Below are 21,074 nucleotides of genomic sequence, written 5' to 3' on the forward strand. Positions count from 1 at the left end.
GAACAGGAACCAGTTTTATCTTAAGCATCTGCATCTCGAGCAACTATTTTATGCACTAATTAATATTCTGTAGCTGGAGATGGGCCAGTTTACCTCATTGGTAGAGCAAGGCAAAGAACACTGGTAGCCACTTCACTCTGACACCTCTCTGATAATGTATTGATATGTTTGTGCTTGTGCATATGTTGTTGTTGTTGTTGTTCTTCTTCTTCTTCTTCTTCTTCTTCTTAAATTGTTTATTCAGATATTTAATGTGATTAAAATAGTAAATAATAAAAAAGAACCACACAGTAGATTATGCAAATCAGAATCCCATTGGTGATCTTTATTGATTAAATGCTTAAACACCACTGATAAAAAGGCATGTCTTTGTCTACCTCGTGTAAATCATAATTTGAGAGAGAAATAATGAAGACAACAAACAGACTTTGATTATTTCTTATGTGACTGAGTATTTGAATTGATCCATAATGTTAATCAAAACAATCCCATGATCTTCAGTTTATTAGATGTGTATTTTGTCTATATAGCTTTAATGGCAATAAGCGTTTGTTGGGATCCTAGATGAAGACACTGTCTGCCGTGTTTTTAGTCGACCTCCTCGATGGTAGGGCCAGAGGAGGAGCCGCCTCCAGCTCCACCAGAGAAACCTCCAGGCATTCCTCCAGGCATCCCACCTGGCATCCCACCTGGCATCCCACCTGGCATCCCATCCTGGTATAGCTTGGAGATGATGGGGTTGCACACCTTTTCTAGTTCCTTCTGCTGATGATCGTACTCATCCTTCTCTGCCGTCTATGTAACAGAGGGAACAAAACATTTGTTTGTCAGATATACTTTTTAGGTTTGTACATGGTTGTCTGCATGAACATTATCTGGAAGGGAAGTGATTGCTTCACAAAGTGCACGAACCACTGCTTTCACAATGCCAGCCAAAGAGGAACTTGTGAATCATGGTTCAGTCAACAGTATATACCTGATTTCTGTCGAGCCAGGCAATGACTTCGTTGCACTTTTCTACGATGGTCTTTTTGTCCTCAGGGCTGATCTTGTCTTGGAGCTTCTCGTCCTCCACGGTGCTCTTCATGTTGAAGGCCAGAGACTCGAGTGAGTTCTTGGCTGTGACCTTTTCTCTCTGTATCTCGTCCTCAGCCTTGAACTGCTCAGCCTCCTGCACCATCTGCTCAATGTCCTCCTTGCTCAACCGCCCTATGGAGGAATACATTACAAAGCTATTTACCTTGCATGGAATAGTTTTTTATTCTCCATGTTCAAGCGCAGTATTCCTTCAGCTTTCGTGCTTTATCAGTGTTTAATATGGTTACCTACCTTTGTCATTGGTGATGGTGATCTTGTTCTCTTTTCCAGTGCTTTTGTCCACCGCAGACACATTTAGAATGCCATTGGCATCAATGTCAAAGGTCACTTCAATCTGAGGGACTCCTCTGGGAGAAGGTGGAATACCGGTCAGCTCAAACTTGCCCAAGATGTTATTGTCCTTGGTCATGGCTCTCTCACCTTCAAAAACCTGGAACATTTAGATTCTGTCAGTGAACACGTTCAAGAGTAATGTAATAAACTGGGACAATGGATGGGGACCTGGTATTTGTTACTTTAGACCATAACTGCAATGTCTCTCTACCTGAATAAGTACACCAGGCTGATTGTCTGAATAGGTGGTAAAGGTCTGGGTTTGCTTGGTGGGGATAGTGGTGTTCCTTTTGATAAGGACAGTCATTACTCCTCCAGCGGTCTCAATTCCCAGGGAAAGGGGTGTGACATCCAGCAGGAGCAGGTCCTGTACATTCTCAGACTTATCACCAGACAAAATGGCTGCTTGCACAGCTGTTTCCAAATGACAACAGGAACAAATTAATATAAACCATGTAATCATGTTTGAATAACACATTTTATACTAAAATAGAAATATGACTGGACAATGTTTATAAATGTAAATGCTGTAGAGATACCTACATGCACCATAAGCCACAGCCTCATCCGGGTTGATGCTCTTATTGAGTTCACGTCCATTGAAAAGATCCTGCAGCAGCTTTTGAATCTTGGGTATACGAGTGGAGCCACCCACCAGGACAATGTCATGGATCTGTCCCTTGTCCATCTTGGCATCCCTCAGGGCTTTTTCCACGGGCTCGAGGGTTCCACGGAACAGGTCTGCGTTGAGCTCTTCAAAACGGGCTCTGGTGATGGAAGTGTAGAAATCTGCCCCTTCGTAGAGGGAATCGATCTCAATGCTGGCCTGAGTGCTGCTGGACAGGGTGCGCTTGGCACGCTCGCAGGCTGTGCGCAGACGACGCACAGCTCGCTTGTTGTCGTTGATTTCTTTTTTGAACTTGCGTTTGAACTCAGCAATGAAGTGGTTAACCATGCGGTTGTCAAAGTCCTCACCACCCAAGTGAGTGTCACCGGCTGTGGACTTGACCTCAAAGATGCCATCCTCAATGGTCAGGATTGACACATCAAAAGTACCACCTCCAAGGTCAAAGATAAGGACATTACGCTCACCGCCAACCTGAAATAAATGGCAAATATTATTAAAGGTATTCCATGAAAGAGATTAAGGTCCACATTTTATTAGTTAGTTACCTTTTTGTCCAGGCCATAAGCAATGGCTGCAGCAGTGGGTTCATTGATGATGCGCAGCACATTCAGGCCAGCAATGGTCCCAGCATCTTTGGTGGCTTGACGCTGGGAGTCATTGAAGTAAGCAGGAACTGTGATAACTGCATTATTCACGGCCTGTAAAGACAGGAGAACATTAAGTTAACAAAAAGCATATGTGTGTTTAACCTGTTTTTAAGGTTTCAGGCTTGAAAATGACATGCCCAGAGCAAATGACTATATCTTCACTTCTAAAAGGGGTAAATTAATAATCTTTTTTCTCCAAGCAATGATACACCTGTGAGTTGGATGTAGAAGAGTCAGAATCAATATAGATGTTTTTATTTTAAAGGAAATTCAGATTGAACATAGTAAAAATCTATAAATGATAGTTTCCATCCAAAAAAACCCCATCACTTATAGTGAAAACCACCCTTGAATGATGGGATAGTAGACAAAAAGCTTTAGGAATCCAGACTAAAACATATAATAAGTACCGTGTATCAAGATTGATGCAAAACAAGTGAAATTTTACCTTTTTAGAGAGGTTTAGAAAAAACAAAACCCACCTCTGGGGTCATCTGGGTATATTTGCCATATCTCTGGAACCTGTTGAGGTCTCTATATTAAGTTGAATAATTAAAACGAAAGTAAATATAATCAAATATAATCAAATAATAATCAAATATAATCAAATATATTCATGTATAACCCACAATGAAAATGCATTATATTTCATGTTGTTCTATAATCACAGTATTTACAAATACAAGGGGTTTGTTGAATTGAGTTTAAGGCCTATTATAGTTTATTACTATGGGTGTCACTGTTTAAAGAGGGGAGCCAGTTGTCTTCACTCACAGCAAGCTGTGCACAGAAGACCCCTGACTCAATGGAAAAGTACTGAAGCTCCAAAATATGTTCAGGCCATAGCATAGGACAGTGGTTCTCAAACGTTTTCTGTCAGGCCCCCCCTTTGGAGAAAAAAAAAAGTCGGGCCCCCCCCCAACACAAATAGTCAGGCTCAGTGGCGGCGCCAGAGATTTATTTTTGGGGTGCTGTGGGGTAGCTTGACGTTTCATAGAGGGTGCTCAAACATTTAGGGTTTCCCATTAATGTACCGGTCGCTACAGTGGAACTTTCTACTGCAACAATCCTCACGCAAATACACAGTGTACCCGCGACTGTTACAATGAAGGCTCGATAATCAGCTCATGGCATATACGTGTAAGCAGGGGTAAGGTGTTATTTTTATAGGTGGTGTCACATAGGGGGGTTCCGGGGGCCAGCTCCCCCGGGGAGATTTATTTTTAAATATTGAAGTTAAAAGCATCAAACTGGTGCACTTTGAGACCAAAATGAAGAGATCTATGGATACATCTCTCAACACCCATATGAAACAGAACTGTAAACAGATTTACTTTTTCTTTATGGATATTTTACAAATCACCCTTTTAAACTTTATTCTTTTTTTAATGTCATATAGTATTTAAAACCTGTTTTTCATTTATTCTCTTATTTTTTTATAACTATAATGATCATATAAACGTGTGCCTCGGAAATAATTGTCTACATTAATGGTGACCAAAACGTTTGAGACCCACTGAGATAAAACTGAGAGAGTCCTTTAGCTCACTGAGTCTCTCAGGAGAGGACTCTCCTCCACTTTGTTGTTGAAAAACTCCTTCTATTCGTTAGCGTAGCTCGTTAGCACCATAAGCTAACAACAACGATCCCCGGTACCGGTGCGCTCTCTCTCTCTCGCTCGCTCACACACACACACACACACACACAAAATGGCTCATTCCACACACACACAGAGCCGAGCTTTAATGAAACACAGAGACCCAGACGTAATAGTACTGTATCATATTATTTAGAATCAATAATCTTTCAAAATACGAATATATATATATATTTCTTTAAAAACATTTTTCCTCCTGGTCTCTCGCACCCCCCCTGTCATGCCTCTGCGCCCCCCTGGGAACCACTGGCATAGGAGAATATGTCTGGACATGTCCAGTCCTGCACACCAGAGGCCATGACCTTTCCCCACATATATGGGTATGAAGGTGTGTCTTTGGTTTTTTGTCCCTGTGTGGAGCATAAAAGCACTGGTTGAGAGGGAGAAAGCTCCAGAGCGGGGGTTCTATTTCGTCCCTACTGACCGCCAGAGGCGGTGCTTTAGCACTGGATATATCCATTGCACGCATGCGCAGTTCGAGTACCTAATAACAACAAAGTCACCTGTGGCCCACGTGACGACGGCTACATAGGCCGGCGTCATTAGCAGGTCGGCTCCTTTTCATCTTCTCGCTTCACGAGAGTACCGTGGTTGCATTTTTGTAACCTACAAGCAGTGTTGTAGTCAAGTCACCAATTCACGAGTCCAAGTCACTCTCGAGTTGAAATGTAGCTGCTCCTCTACATCGCTTTTATCCTGTCATGTTATACTAATCTGTCTATTGAACTGCTGTGAAGCGAGTTTGGCTACAATTCTTGTATTAGGTGCTATACAAATACAAAGCTTATTACTAATATTAATATTATTATTGTAAATTACCTTTAATATGTGATTATATTTGTATGCCAATATTTTCCTATGGTAAAGTTTTGTTTTTGCACTTTTATTTTGATAGTATGTCATCGTGGGGGGGGGGAAATTCACGAGTCCGAGTCATCGTAGGGGGGGAAATTCACGAGTCCAAGTCAGAGCGTCAATGTACAAGTCGATTCACGAGTCCGAGTCCAAGTAAGTGTACGCGAGAATTCACGAGTCCAAATCTGAGTCGCGTCAATCAGTGCGCGAGTCCGAGGTGAGTCACGAGTCCTGAAAATCGGCACTCGAGTCCGACTCGAGTCCGAGTCCAGGACTCGAGTACTCCATCTCTGCCTCCAAGCTTTGCAGGTCTCCCTTTAAAAAGAGATCTATGATCTCAAAGGGACCAATCTGATTAAATAAAGGTTTGAAATGAAATGAAATGAAACGTTCGTTGGAACGTTAGATCTAAGGATTTCCCCGCATACAGCCGGCTGCGTGCAGTTTCGTGACTATTCCAGTCGGGGCTAGTCGGGGCCTCCCTCTCCCAGCTAAGCTGTCCTGATTTCTGTCTTGTTTACTATTTGGCTTTAACTTTCTTGGTGACGGCAGCGTTTCCGCTCCCTTTCCCAGGTGTTGCCCTTGCTGTGCTATTCTGTACTTCTGCTGACCGTGGCGTTGTGCCAAGCTATCATTAGCATTTTGAGTTTCCAGCTTTAGCTGTGTTGCCTTGTTTAATTTAGTTGGCAGTAGCGTGGCTCAGCCTAACCGTGTCCTGGCCATATATCCAGGGACTTTTCACACGGAGAGAAAAGCATGCACATGTTGAGAGGAAACTGCATTTTCAAAAAACCACCCGTACGAACAAATGCCAAACTTCATTGCATCTCATCAAAAGGTGTTAGTCTGTGGAATAACTGTAATGATGCACTGAAATATTGTACAAGTCTATCTAAACTGAAAGTATTATTTAGGAGCCAAATCCTTAATGGTTATGAACAGGACCTGTAAAATCCCATTTGTTGTTATTTCTTGTAATTGTAAAAGTAATTTCTTTCTGATTGTTTTGTCAAAAAGGAAACAAATTAACAAGACAAACATGTCACTGATGATGATGACCTAATATTTTATTTATCAGAAAAATATATGCTAGAGGGGGTAGGACCAGAATATTTTTTTAAAGCTTCTTCTTGCCCCTGTTGAACATGACAGAGGCTATTTGAGAATTATTATTGTTTTTTTTTTGTTGGTTTTTTGTTATTATTATTATAATTTTTTTGTACTTTGTTATAATTATTCATTTGAGTGAGGAAGAAAAGGGGGAAAAAAAGAGTATATATATATATATATATATATATATATATATATATATATATATATTATTGTTGTATGTTTTTGTTTCTGACATGTTCAATAAACTGACTAAACTAAAAAACTTTGCTGACGCCGGAATAAACCGGAATTACCCGTGCTGTCTTGTTTGCTATTTTGCTTAAACTTTTTTCTTGGTGAAGGCAGCGTTTGCTCAGGGTTCTCTGCAGGGCGCGGAGGACGCCTCCATGGTTGCCATTATTCGTGTGGCCCTGGCACACTTACAGCTTCCGGTTCCGCAGGCCGACCCGGCTCAGGCTAGCGCCTTCTTCAGGCGTAACTCTGCCACTGTCCCTCTCACTGTACGTCCTTCAGAGGAGTACCTGAGGGAGGTCCATGCATGCTGGAGAGACACCAAGGCCCTCTTCCACTCTGGCTCTGATGCCTGGACCTTGGCTGCCATGCAACATCTGGCGAGGGTGGGGCTGGGTCGCATGCCACCCATTGAGCCCACCATCGCCTCCCTGATTCTGGCTCCTGATGAGGCTCTAAGGCCTGATGCCAGGTGCCCTCGGCCTCAGTGCAGGGTCACAGACAAACTGCTCTGTAAGGCCTACAACGCAGCGGCACGCATGGGCCGTATCGGGAACTCCCTCTCCCATTTAATGCTGGCCGTCTCCACCTCTCTGCGGCAGGCTCCGGCTGAGACTCCTTTGCTGGGCCTCAGTGATGCACTGCAGAAACTGTCACCGTGGATGCATGTCTCTCAGGGTGGGGTGCAGTGTGGCTGGGCAGAACTGCTCAGGGTCAGTGGTCTGCCCAGGAGGGTGCACACCATATCAATGTTGTAGAGCTTCGGGCTGTGCTGCTTGCACTCAAGCACATTTTACCCCAACTGGCGGGCAGGCATGTGCTTGTTCGTTCGGACAACATGTCCGCCGTTGCCCATATCAACCACCAAGGGGGCACCAGGTCCGTTCAGCTGCTCCGGCTTTCACAGAACCTCTTGTCTTATGCATCTCCCCGCCTGACCAGTCTGCGGGCAGCCTTTTTACCAGGAGACCGAAATCGGGTTGCGGATCTCCTCTCTCGGCAGAAACCTCCACCGGGGGAGTAGAGGCTGCATCCAGAGGTGGTGGTGTCAATTTGGAGCCTTTTTGGCAGGGCCGAGGCAGACCTTTTCGCCTCGGAAGAATCGAGGCACTTCCCCCACTGGTTTTCCTGGACGGAGGTGACCAGCCCGATGGGCAGGGCGCTCTGGCACACGACTGGCCAGACAGTCTCCTGTATGCCTTCCCGCCACTGCCTCTGATATTGCAGACGCTTCACAGGGTCCTTACTCAGGGGCACAGGCTCCTTCTGGTCGCCCCCCGCTGGCCGGGGAGAGTTTGGTTCCCACTGCTGCGCAGTCTCTGCTGCAGCCCACCATGGTGTTTCCCCAACAGGAAGGACCTTCTGTCACAGCTCAGGGGTCAGATCTGGCATCCCGACCCTCACCGCCTTCAACTATGGGCCTGGCCTCCAAGGGGCCAAACCCACTGTTGAGCATTTTCACGGCATCCGTCAGGGAAACTATCCTGAATGCCAGAGCACCATCCACTCGAGCACAGTACGAGTGCAAATGGAAGCTCTTCTAACACTGGTGTTCGGGTAAGGCCGAGAATCCGGAGCATTGCTCTGTGGCCACCATTTTAGAGTTTCTGCAGTCCCTTCTGGATAGTGGTCGTTCTCACTCCACTTTGAAGGTCTATATGGCTGCTATACCTGCCCGACATGTGGGAGTCGACGGCGCCACAGTGGGGCGCCACAGGTTGGTGTCCCTCTTCCTGAGAGGGGCTTTACGGCAGCTTCCCCCTAGCACCCAGAGGGCTCTGGCTTGAGACCTGCCCCTAGTGCTGGATGCCCTGTCATCTCCTCCCTTCGAGCCCCTGGCCCAGGTGGGGCTTAAGTGGCTGTCCTTGAAGGCAGCATTTCTGCTTGCCATAACGTCAGGGAAACGATTTGGAGAGCTATGCCTTCTCCGTGAGCAATACATGCCTGAGGTGGAACTCAAATGGCTCGGGTGTTGCGCTCTGGCCGAACGTGGCGTTCCTGCCACAGGTGCTTCCACTAGCCCACTCCAATCGGCCTATCCAGCTGGCGTGCTTTAACGTCCAACAGGAAAACGGCACGCCTGAGTTGCTGTGCCCTGTGCGTGCCCTAGATGCTATGGCCCGTATAGGACAGTCAGAGCAGCTCTTCATTTGCCATGGCGGCAAGAGAAAGGGTTGTGCTCTCTCCAAGCAGCGGCTGTCCCACTGGGTTGTGGATACCATCTCACATGCCTTTGGAGCCAGTGGCCGCCCCGCGCCATCAGGGGTGAAATTCCACTCTACAAGGGGCATCTCAACATCTTGGGCTGCCCTGAGAGGGGTGCCCCTGGAGACCATCTGTGATAACTAGGGGTGTAACGGTTCACAGAACTCACAGTTCGGTTCGTACCTCGGTTTGGGGGTCATGGTTCGGTACGGGTTCGGTACAACAAGAAAAAGCAAAAAAAAGTCCCAAATGCATAATTCCAGGTTTGTTGTTATTTATTTTTGAAAAGTAGTGCAAGTTTCAGTTTAAAAATAAGGAACTCTGACATGGCCATATTATCTATAATGGCTGATGTCCAACAAAAAGGTTTCATCAAGCTGTAAAACTAAAAAGAATGACTTGAAAATATTACATCATAAATAATAAGAAAGTGTTTCAAGAGCGCATAGTCGTTGAAAAACATATGCCAAAAGCTTCCGTTATTTATTTTGGTCTCACGGCTTTCATGCCTATTGGCTTCTTAAAAGCAGCCGGGAGAAGCAGTTGAACTGCTGTTTTCTTTTGCTGGGCTCCGGTGATTGGCAAATCTGGGTGATGCCTTCTGATATGATTTAGCATGTTTGGCGTGTGTTACCATTAGCATACCGCACCGCTGTCGAACAACGCCGACACACCGTCCTCGTCCGATCCACCACCCGCACTCCATCGTTATTGTAGTCCACAGGGAACCCGAAATGTTCCCACACAGCTGATTTAAAAGAAGCAGGTGGGTTCTAGCTCCTGTGTGTTATCTGAAATCGCCATACTAACTTTTCTTCTTCTTGTATTTTGTTCGTTTTGTTGTTGTGTTTCTTCTTGTTCTTCATTTGTTTTTTAAGGGCGGCTGGCAAACAGCTTTTAGGCGCAATACCGCCCCCTGGATTATAAATAGTGTAATGGATACTGCCCTGAATGACAGACTTTTTTCCCACTCGTAAAAAAAGGCGTATTCGTCGTGTTACTGCATGTGCCGAACCGTGACGTCCGAACCGTGACGGTACGGGACGAATACGGATACCGTTACACCCCTAGTCATAACTGAAGTGGCCAGTTGAAGTTAGAATGTAATGTCACAACTGAAGTGAGCCAGTTGAAGTTAGAATTTAATGTAAGAAATGTAAAACTGTGAATTGAGGTTTTATATTAGAAAAGGAACACAGCATGATATACTCTAACGAGAGAAGGTAAAAACCCTGTAAAAGTGTGGACCATTTTTTTCAAATAAAATCATCCCACCTTTTTGGATTGGGATAATTTAAAAGAAATCTGCGCTCTCCTCTCCTGCTTAAAGGTAAGATTGCACAACTGCCACACTCACACTTAGGGCCACACCTCATTACTAGGGATGGGTATCGTTTGAAATTGATCGATTCCGATTCCGTTTCTGCTTATCGATTAAGGTTCTTATCGATTCCCCGTTTCGATTCCAAAATTGTAAAAGAAAGAGGTCAAACGTTTAGATAACAAAAATATCTTTATTCTTTTAAGCTTTAACACTAGAACCGCCAGAGGTCGCTGTATACCTAAAACCGCCAACGGGTAAAATGTACCCGCTATTGATTTTCAAGGTACAATGTTATTTTATTAACATTCATTATTGTTATCATACAAAACAGTGAGTTTTGATCGCACAGGGATAAAACTTATACCAATAGAATCTGTGGACTCTCAGCTTTTCATATGATATAGTTTTTGCAGATAGCATGAAGTATAAAATATTGCTACCAGTGCTGATTTAAACGCTTGGTGTTAGACTTATGTTTTGTTTAGTTACACATCTCTCTATCTCTCTCTCTATCTATAACTATCTATCGATCCATCTGTAATGTTCTGTTCTATGGACATATAATTGTCTACATAAACAGACGACGCAGACTACTTCTCTCATTCCGAGAGTCCATCTTTATTCAACTGGCACGTAACCTGCACACATGCATTACATCCTCAACGTGAGCTCAGTCATCCCAGATCTTGTATTCTCCAAGATGTTACACTATCTATCAATATATCTATCTCTCTCTCTCTCTCTCTCTCTCTCTCTCTCTCTCAATCTATCTATAAGGAACAGCAGTAGACAAAAGGCGTTGCTATAGCAACACATCATGTTTACGCTGCATTTTCTATGAGGTAAATATTACCCGCTGGCGGATATAGGTATAAATGGCAATTTTTTTGGCGATCTTTTCAATCTGACTTCATATTGACAATTTTTAACAACAGAGGGTGCTACATAACACACTTTCAGGAAAAGTCACGGACTGGGAGACTTTAATATTTCATTGAAAAAAAGTTACATACAATCAAAAAACAGCTGCGGGTAAAATGTACCCATTGGCGGTTCTAGTGTTAACTGACATTTTTACAAATAAAAAATATAAATGCAATACAAATGTATTGCACAATAGCTGGTCTTTATTTCAACTGAGCTATGCCTGTGGCAAGCTATTAACAGGCATTACATTGTGCCTTGTCTTTTTATTTTTTAGTGTGGTGGAGCCTCAACAATATAATAACAAATAATAACAAATAACAAAGGCTCTGGAGTTCAGAGCCTTTGTTATTACCCTTTTGTTTTGTTTAGCTAAAAACGGTTAATATTGTCTGATAGCTGAGTTTCTTCCCGTTAAGTGGGCTTGACATATTCATAGTTTGTTGAATATTAAGAAGCCCTCAGACGCTGTTTCTTGCAAGATGTTGCGTTTTTCCCCCGCACACGGGGCAGTGGGGTTTAACTGGTTAAACTCGTGTACTTTTTACAATTCTGTCTGTGGTTTAAGACACTTAAAAATAATTTTTCTCACAATGTCTTGTGATTCAGAGGGAATTGCTTTGATTCTGAGGTTATGGGAACAAATGTTATTATTAAAAATGTTTCCTGACATTTGAAGAATGTCACCTTTTATCTCCATACACTGGAGAATCGGTCATTTTGAGAAGAGGGTAATACACTTAATGTCATTTACCTTGCCGAGATAAGCCTCAGAAATCTCCTTCATCTTGGTGAGAACCATCGAGGAAACCTCCTCGGGGAAGAAGCTCTTGATCTCCCCCTTGTATTCAACCTCCATCTTGGGTTTGGTTGCGTCATTCACAACCTTGAAGGGCCAGTACTTCATATCTGACTGCACTACAGGATCGTCAAACTTACGACCGATCAGGCGCTTAGCATCTAAAGGACATTAAAGTGAAATACATCTCTGTAAGTCATATTCATTGAGCATCACTGATTCTGAAGCTATTGCTTTGTTGGTGTTGCTGTCCTTACCAAATACAGTGTTGGTTGGGTTCATGGCCACCTGGTTCTTCGCGGCATCTCCAATCAGCCTCTCAGTGTCTGTGAAGGCCACATAGCTGGGTGTGGTCCTGTTTCCTTGGTCATTAGCAATGATCTCCACTTTGCCATGCTGGAAGATGCCCACACAGGAATATGTGGTGCCCAGATCAATGCCAACTGCTGGTCCTTTAGACATCTTCATTAAAAGAAAATAGATACAAGAAATGTGTTGTAGATCTTTTTTCTTTATGGTAAGTTAAATTATATGGCATTAATTCACTGAAGACAGGTTTATATTTCATTAACTAATTATGGTTGATATTGTTTGGTAAATCAAGATATTTCTTTGTAGTATTTTAAAAACACTATGTACACGCACATGTACCTACTCTAGGTGTGTGCAAATGTGTTTCTGTCCCTGTTACATAAGTCCAGATGCAGGCCACGTGAGGCTAAGCTAGCGGGGATGTGGCACCCATTTTGTACGTAGTGGCCTAAACCATCTTCTGACACTGGAGACCCAATGACTGGACCATGTAACACTACCCTTTAATTCCCTCTCCACTCCTCCCTGAGCCACAGTTAGGCTGGTGAAATGTGATGTACTGATCCTGGGATAGTGATCAGTGTGATATATATATATATATTCCGACAGCTGGCTCCAAATAGCTTACAGTAACTATAATTGGCATCAGTGCATGGCAATGAATGAAAGGTCACTCGTGAACAGGTCATTAATCAGTGCCTAATATACAAGATTTGCCAGGTTTCCTTAACAAATTATATATACAACATAATACAATAAGAGAAGTACAGTCTTGAGGCACAGTAACAACATGTTTGCCTAATGAAGAGCAAAAGAAAAGCTTCCTGTTTGTTCACACTTCTTGGGGTTGAGCTGTGTCACAACCACCAGAGGCAGAAAATGTCCCTTATTACAGCAAATAAACCACATAACACATATTTAACACAAACATTCTAACTAATTAAAGAGCAAAAACTGCCTTGATTAAAGTTAAACCTTTTTTGTGATTATTTTCATTGTATGCTATGTTTGCTAAATAGGTCAAAGTAGAAGCTCTATAATGTCCAAGAAGTGCTTACACTGGAAGGGAATATTGAATTATCACTTGTTATCCACTTGCGTAACACAGAGCAGCACATGCTGACACAGCGCTGTTGCTTCACAGCCTTACCCAAGCCCACACGTGGAACTTGCCAGTACAGTTCCACAAAGATATGTTGGAACAACACAACGGCCTGTGAGTCAGTGATTTACATATGGAGGCTGTTTCTGTAACGGTATGCTATTCAGTTTCCTCTGGTTGAGGCAATTCTGAAGAGACATAATCACATTGAATTGACTGAATAGACTTGAATGATATGTTATGTCATAGAAAAGAATGTTCACAATAATTTAAAGGGCAGTGTTGGGGAAGCTACCTTGACAGCACCCAACCTAGGGAAAATACCAATATTTTGGTTAACTATAAGACAAAGTAGTTCAAGCTACTTGTAAAATAAAAAGGATAAAATTAAACATGTGATAAATAACCTTCCTACACCACTTGATAAAGTACATATCCTTTAACTTGTGAGAAGAGGATCATAGGTTTCGGGTTACAGTATTAAATATTTCCTTTTAAGGCTGAACATTGTTTGCAGTTTTTAGTTAAATACTACAAATAATGGCAGAAAATGTATATTACCGTGCAAATATGAATTCAGATGAACTAACAGCAGGCCAATGCAAAATGCAGTTAAACTACTAGTTGAATTACATAGTTTACTCCGCCCCAATGCTTCCACAAGGGATTTTTTTTAACTGGTCACACAGTCACTGAACTGTGTTTTTTCGTAGGATTTCTACTGCAGCTTGCCATGCTATTGTTTGACAGAAACCATGCAGGCCTCACTCTGATTGGGGATTACTTCTTAGATTTCGCACTAAGGCTTTTAAGCAGCAAGCAAAACAGACTATGATGCCAGGCTGAGTACAATGCTTTATATAGAAGGGGTTACCTTGTTGTCGGACGTTCAAGACTTGACAGTTTACTAAGTTAGAGCGGCGCTTAGTTTTTGACCAGCACAGAACACTCCTCTCCAGCACCGGCTCCTTTCCCTCTCGTGGCAGGCGAATAAGAGGACGAGTGTCTCTGCTTTCCAGTGTATATAAAGCAAGAGCCCATCAGGGTGTCAGGTGACCACCAAGGAAAGCACTAGGCCCATGTGTCTGCTTATTGACTACATTTAATTTAAATAAAGCGTGCTGTTTTCCCCTCTGTAGCCAACTGCTAGTTATGGAAAATAGAGAGAAGGTGACATTCAAAATGTAAGATTGGGCTTTGATTTGGCATCCAATTTTTAGCAAAAAGTAGTTTCTGAACATGGGTAATACTGTTAACATGCTCTAATGGAAACACGGCTGGGACATGGAAGACTACACAATGTTACATTTTCAAAATACTTTTTAACTTTGGTTAGTCTAACAATATCATGCAGTCAATCCATTTAAGCAGATGTTTGATCATAAAAGGCATCAAATCAGCTTTTGCTTCCTATATTTAAAATTCTCCATCCTACTTTTTTATCCAAGATTTATTACCTGTGCATCAACAAAAAAAAGTGTTCAGAGTCAATGCTTATTTACCTTAACACAGCCTATATAAAAACTCAACATGGATATTGCAAACACCACATAGTAAACAATCTTCAGTAGTTTAATTGAGGTATCGTTTCTCCTTTAATATTTAAGACACAGTAGTGCAGAAAGTATTCCTTCCCCTTTCTGCAGGACTCTCTGGGTCTATTCCTGTTATAGGCCTCTTTGACACATGGGCCATCTGGCATTCGTATAACTGCAGTTCATTGCAGATACCACCTGTTGCGACACACCAGATCTTAGTATTCACATACGCCTGCAGAGTAGTTGTTTTTCTTCTAGAAGTTGAATATTGCATAACCCAGGAAAATAAATCCTTTAAAGTGTGGATTCCTATGTCCTATACTAAGATATTGAGCTTGACATTTCATGTTTAATTGCAGTTCAGGATAGCAACTAAATAACTTACAGTTGGTCAACTGACATAAAATAAATACTGTACATTTATAATAAACAGCAGTAACTTAAGGTAAGAAGCCATTAGTGTGTTTCCCTCAGGAAAAAAAAGGAAGCATATTTGTCATCAACACTTGAAATAAGGATTGCATGCCCCTTGTACTAAATTACAGTTTCTTAATGTATTTAAATAGTAGCTATCACCTTAATACAAGTAAACTACGGAGTTGATAAAGAAAGTCTTCTTCTGTGCTGATGTCTGCTCTGCAGCACTCATTCATATAGTCCCACGCACAGCGCTTGCAGTAGTTGTACAAATGGCGCTCTGCTTTCTTCAGCGTGCTGTTCAGGTCCAGTGTTCCCTGAAGACTGCACGAAAAAGCAAAGGTTTAACCAGAACATTCACATCAACAACATTTTTTTTATAGCATTCAGACAAACCTGCTAGTAAACTGGATAAGCTGCACATCATCGCGGCAGCGCAGCAGAGACTCTCTGTTCTCCAACAGTATGGCTGCACAGATGAAGAGCTCAAATGTGAAGTCAGTGTTGATGGCCTGCAGCTGCGACTCTGAATGGTCCTCTGTAAAGACATATCACTGCATTAAATTCAGACATTTAACCGAGGGAACTATTCCTCCCCATTAATCTCCTTTTAATTCCGCCAACTTGAGTTCTTTGATTCACCTGTGCTGCAGTTTCGTGCCAGCCTTTCCTGATAACGGGCTCGGTCTACTTGCTGGGAGATAAGCTCCAGGTGGTCACAACTCAGGATCTCAAATAAACGTAATGCGTCACTATGTTCAAACTCCCTCTGGAAACCAAGCAGCAGCCACCTTGAAAAACACACAACATTTGCATACAAAAATATATTGAATATAAACCAAATCCAGAAATAAAGATTAAATTACCAAGGATCAATTAAAATCTACCTGTGGCAGAAGGTGAAGCTCTCCATGCTGTCTGAGACCAAATGAGCATAAAGTGAAGGATCCAGTTCCTTCAACAGTGCTGCTTCCAACTCTAAAATACATTAAACACAAATAGTTCACATCTTTACACAGTAGACTTTGAATTCATTTATCGACTGAACTTTCTGTATTAGATCTGTATTAGAACATTTTTAATAGCAATAGATTTGGCAACAGCAATGCTTGTACACCTTGTGATTGTGTATTTGTTGACAGATTTTGTCACTACGATAACATTAGAATCACCAAAAATGCAGTAACTATGCAGATGAGCAGTTAAGATAACATGAAAGTCAAGTTCCAGGATGTGCGTGGTCTGAATGCATTAATAAAGGCTTTTTAGAAATCTGTATTTATTTCTGAAGTTATCCAAAACAGTACACGAGAAACAAATCCCAACACTTAAATATTAAATATAATATAAAGATAAAGTATGACAGTTGATTGAATGTACTGGAATTATTGTTTCCAATATATTGTTTTACCACTAGAGGTCCTAAACATTTTCTGTGATAGCTTTAAGGAACAAAATCTAATTCACAACATCTAGCATTTAATAAACATACTTTTGTATTTCATTATGGTAACCACACCTATTTTCCTGTGCAGACCATCCGCCCTGAAGTCCTTGGAGAACTTCTCCATGTAGCAGGAGAAACTCCAGAAAGTGTCCACCTCAGAGTCGAGAACCTCCAGGAACCGGCTGCACAGGTCATTCATTCCTTGTGCATAACTGACCTCTGGATCAACAATCGAGTGTTAAAGTTTTAAATAATCAACAAACACCCTCTGTAATGTATGTTATATTTTTTTGTGTTAATAAAACCTGAGGTGAGCTCATTTTCAGTGTTTACCTGGATGAAACGCAGCATATGTGATGAGGATATCTCTCAACACCAACAGATTCCCCAAACCTTCCTCCCTGCAGACACAAGTGAGCAGACTGAGTGGAACAGTGCAGAATTGGATGTGCACTATACAAAGCAGGACGTTTTACAATATTTCTCTATATAGTTTTAAGTTTGTAATTTAGAGACATTTAAGTTATGATCATAGTTGCTCCCTTATATGTATATGGCAGTAACAATGAACAAAATGTTCACTTGTTTACTTAAAATTATTTATTCTTTAATATACTTTACTTAAAAGTTCCATTTAATACAATATTGCTTTATTCATGTATTTCAAATTTAAATGAAGCTCTGCATGTTTCCCTTTTTTATATATATTGTTTTCAAATGAATGTTATCTTTGTATATCGCAGAAGCCTGAGCAGCAACAGAGTGTCTTTGTATCTCCCACATTAAGTTTGGTTCATTTATTTTGTCCAGTTTTTATTTAAAGTCAGAGCACTTCACAGCTCACAAGACTTCATATTTGAATTAAAGACAAAATTATTCCTGTTCACTGGTACAAAATGCTGATAGCGTATAGAAAGCTGGTTGTAAATATAAAATAAATAAGAGACATGTGTTAATAAGTTGATGAGGCGAGTTAGCTAGTATTAAAGCCTTAAAATAATATTCGTAATTTAAGATGATTTAGCGCAGTCTTTTGATCTAGACTGTCCTGTGGCAATCAGATTTGTGGACGTGTCTTAAGTATATCAAAAAGACAACAATAGTCACCAATCACTCACTGGTAATAGCTCAGGTCTCTGTTTGTTCTCGGCACATCTTTGTCAATAATCCTTGTGGCTTCTCGCAGCTCCTCTTGGTCAAACGTGACGCGCTCAAACAATATCTGGTAACAGGAAGGACACGTAGATTAGACCACTTTATATAGTCTGTGTGAACGGCTTTAGTCGAGATCATACATTTAAATGCACTTAATATTGCTTTTGTATTTTCAATAGGAATCATAAGTTAAGGGCTGTCAACTAGGGTCATTCTGTTGAAGCTGCGTTTGAAGTATCTCAATGCTCAAATGTATATCAGCTGTTCATAAGTGCAAACACTCCTAAGACAAAAGGGCTTAACAATACATCAAGAACAAAGAGAGCCAACAATACCATATGTAAATACATGCTAAACTAGTTTAAAATAATTAGATCCTGTTGCGTAACTACTCTAAATATACTCCCCCTCCTCCTGCCCCCCTTTAAACACACATCTCTTACACCAGCTTAAAGCAAAGAACCTATATTTATTCAACCTACAGAAATCAAGAAGTCAGACCCAAAGCCAACATGTTGATAAAGAAATATAAAGTAGAATAGATTAAATAGACAGAATAATACAATGATATAAATGACTCCTCTAACCTGTGCCTGAAGCTCCAAGAAAGCTAGCCTGTCCCTGACCCCCTCTGATTGGTCCTGGGTCTGCTGCTGGGCCTGAGCCTGCCTCTGGTCAAAGTGCCTGACTGCTGCCACCAACTCGGCTGGAATAAAGACAGGATAATGTGTTCATAGAAGTTTAAAAAAAGACTGAAAGGTTGACACAATTAGGAGTCTTTTTTTTACTTTGTTGTTGCATGTTTGGGTTTTACCATCAGTGCCGTTGAGGTGCATCCGTACGGCCTTTGGAAGGAACTGTTGCCACTTTCTCTTCATGACCTGATAACGTACCACCATCTGCTCCTGCAGCAGAGAACGCTCCAAAGCTGTCGAGCTGCATGGGTACATCCCAAACAGGAAACGCCACACAAGGCCCCGCTCAGAGGGACACACGCCACCTGGACAGGGATTGAAAAATGTTAAATGATTTACTATAGTCCTCAATATAACTGACTATGCAGTGTCTTTAAACCCAGATTACCTATTATCATCCAGACAAACTTATCTCCACCAGAGCAAAACAAACACCTTGAACCAATCACATGCAAGGATTAGAACTTTGAAGCTGAGAAAAGAGGGAATCTTTAGGAACATTTGGTGAACTTTAGCCTAGTTTCATTAGGATTTGAGATGTCTTATATAATGTTTCGCTCTGTAGGTTATTTAATCTTTGGTCTCTGGGGTGGAATGTGCAGAAAGGTCAAAAGGCAAGACAAAAGCAGGGTGAGTTTTCACATTCCTGCTCATGGATGATAGATTCAGAGCGAAGTTGTAATCAAGCAGCAACTCTTCTGTGTAGATGTTGTGCTTTGCCTGGTCCAGTTCAGTGGCAGTCTGAGGGCTGTGTTAGGACAGGGCACATATGTATGCACTGGAGCCACTTCAGAAATGCTCATCCGGAAGTAATATCATTTTTTAGTGTCACACATGTCACTGATTGCTTTTGTCTGGTGAATCTCATGTGATTTTATTTAGAAGCTAGCTAAGAAATCTTACCAACTGCCTAAATGGTATCTGTTGTTTTTACAGAAGTCACGCTGGGGTTCTTTGCTCGAGGGGGTCAGAGGCACAATGCAATGTTGTATTTTAGAGAATGGTTCGACTGTGGCTCATCTAATGCCTTGAGGCAAAGCATCACTTGACTTTCTTCTTGTCTGCATCTGCATTCATTAATGCATCTGGACACATAATAATAAAAATCCCTTTTTAATAACCAAGTGCAGCAGCAAATCACTGACCCTAACCCAAACACAAAGGCCTTTTCAGAATAATATTAGGCCTCATCAAGACGGTGTTCAGTGTGTAAAAACATATTCATTTTTATCTTATTATAAAACCACATGCCAAGCACCATTATATTACACTTTGTTAATACAGAAACGTACAAATGTTCTTTCAAACATGAATTTCACTGGATTAGCAGAGTTTATATTTCTAAATGGGCATTATGGGATCATTTAAGATTTCAACTTAGCTTATTTTTATAGGTATATTAGTTTCTACTTCAAACCAAACCTCATGAACGTGTGTTGCATGTAGAACATGGTAAAGTTTGTTATAATGATATGTAAAGTCAAGCTATAAAAATGCTATATAAAGGCAATTTAGGAAGATCATTTAAACGTGCAAGCACATGTTTAGATAGATAGATAGATAGATAGATAGATAGACAGACAGACAGACAGACAGACAGACAGACAGACAGACAGACAGACAGATAGATAGATAGATAGATAGATAGATAGATAGATAGATAGATAGATAGATAGATAGATAGATAGATAGATAGATAGATAGATAGATAGATATACCGTTTTTGAAAATATACATCCTCAGTCTTGACTCATCGACCCTCCCCTCTGCGTCCATGACCCCGGGTAAGGTGAGTCGTGCGGCGGGCAGAGCAGTGGAGCTGACCGCTGCTACCCTCCTCTCGGAGCGGACATCTGACCGGGGAATGTCCGGGGAGCGTGTCTCCTCTGCGGCTGTGTGCCCTGGACTTCCGTCATTCAGATCTTCCATGTGTGCTTGGGGTAGTCACGGTCAAACCACGCACAGGTGAAGAAGAGTATGTCAACAGACAACAAACTTTCATCCTCCTGCAGACTACTGCGACTTAAACAAAGCGCCTCTTCACGAACCTCCTCTGGAGCTAAAGGACTGACGTCAGACAGCAGGACACGTTCAGGATCACAAAACCTGTTGAAGGAGTTTCAGAAACCATTTCCAGTTCTGTAGGGTCTCCCACTCTCGCTTCCATCCGGGAGTCATATGACTGCACCTTGAGGTCCGAGTTTGGCCCACATTCCAGGTGGAGTCGAGTGTCAAAGTTAACTTTTCCGAGCGAGTCTCACCCCATCTAGTGGTTTCCTTTAACAGAGGCAAGCACCAAAAGCTGTCTCAATATCTTAAAATATTAGCCGAAATATATGGTTTTATACTATTTGAGTATTTGATTTGTATTATTTTATAAAAATTGCTGTGTTGATGCATAGGCTATGGCAAACATTTTGTCAAGCATATACATTTATTTTCTTGAATTTCAGAAGTTCAACCTCAGCTCCAACATTAAGTCTATAATAAACCAAAAGTGAAGTGACGTTACTATTAAACCACACAGTTGTTCCTAAAACAACTAAAGCTTTAATTAAGCATGCATTCTGTTACATCTGGCTTCAAAGTTGTAG

General features: G+C 41.7%; 2 protein-coding genes across 3 annotated transcripts; both read right to left on the reverse strand.

The window, feature by feature from the left end:
- Nucleotides 1-304: 304 nt before the first annotated feature.
- LOC307046173 (heat shock cognate 71 kDa protein-like) lies at nucleotides 305-12,282 on the reverse strand (the record flags this gene model as incomplete). Of its 2 annotated transcripts, XM_079692390.1 has the most annotated exons (8): nucleotides 305-795; nucleotides 977-1,209; nucleotides 1,330-1,528; nucleotides 1,643-1,845; nucleotides 1,975-2,530; nucleotides 2,605-2,757; nucleotides 11,770-11,975; nucleotides 12,072-12,282. In XM_079692390.1, the coding sequence occupies 8 exons, from the start codon at nucleotides 12,280-12,282 to the stop codon at nucleotides 589-591; spliced, it is 1,968 nt and encodes a 655-aa protein (XP_079548516.1). In that variant the 3' UTR covers nucleotides 305-588. The 2 variants fall into 2 exon arrangements, with proteins under 2 accessions (XP_079548516.1, XP_079548517.1); XM_079692391.1 differs by lacking the exons at nucleotides 11,770-11,975; nucleotides 12,072-12,282 and adding an exon at nucleotides 9,402-9,549.
- Nucleotides 12,283-14,786: 2,504 nt separating this feature from the next.
- On the reverse strand, nucleotides 14,787-20,729 carry LOC307046184 (uncharacterized protein). Its single transcript, XM_079692414.1, has 10 exons — nucleotides 20,199-20,729; nucleotides 18,600-18,785; nucleotides 18,373-18,491; nucleotides 17,749-17,852; nucleotides 16,964-17,031; nucleotides 16,703-16,849; nucleotides 16,071-16,161; nucleotides 15,826-15,974; nucleotides 15,580-15,721; nucleotides 14,787-15,507 (listed from the first exon to the last, which is right to left on the reverse strand). Exons 1-10 carry the CDS (start codon nucleotides 20,407-20,409, stop codon nucleotides 15,339-15,341), a joined length of 1,386 nt encoding a protein of 461 aa, XP_079548540.1. The 5' UTR covers nucleotides 20,410-20,729; the 3' UTR covers nucleotides 14,787-15,338.
- Between the last annotated feature and the right edge of the window lie 345 nt (nucleotides 20,730-21,074).

This window comes from Notothenia rossii (assembly GCF_949606895.1).
Source record: "Notothenia rossii genome assembly, chromosome: 7".
Classification (NCBI taxonomy): domain Eukaryota; kingdom Metazoa; phylum Chordata; class Actinopteri; order Perciformes; family Nototheniidae; genus Notothenia; species Notothenia rossii.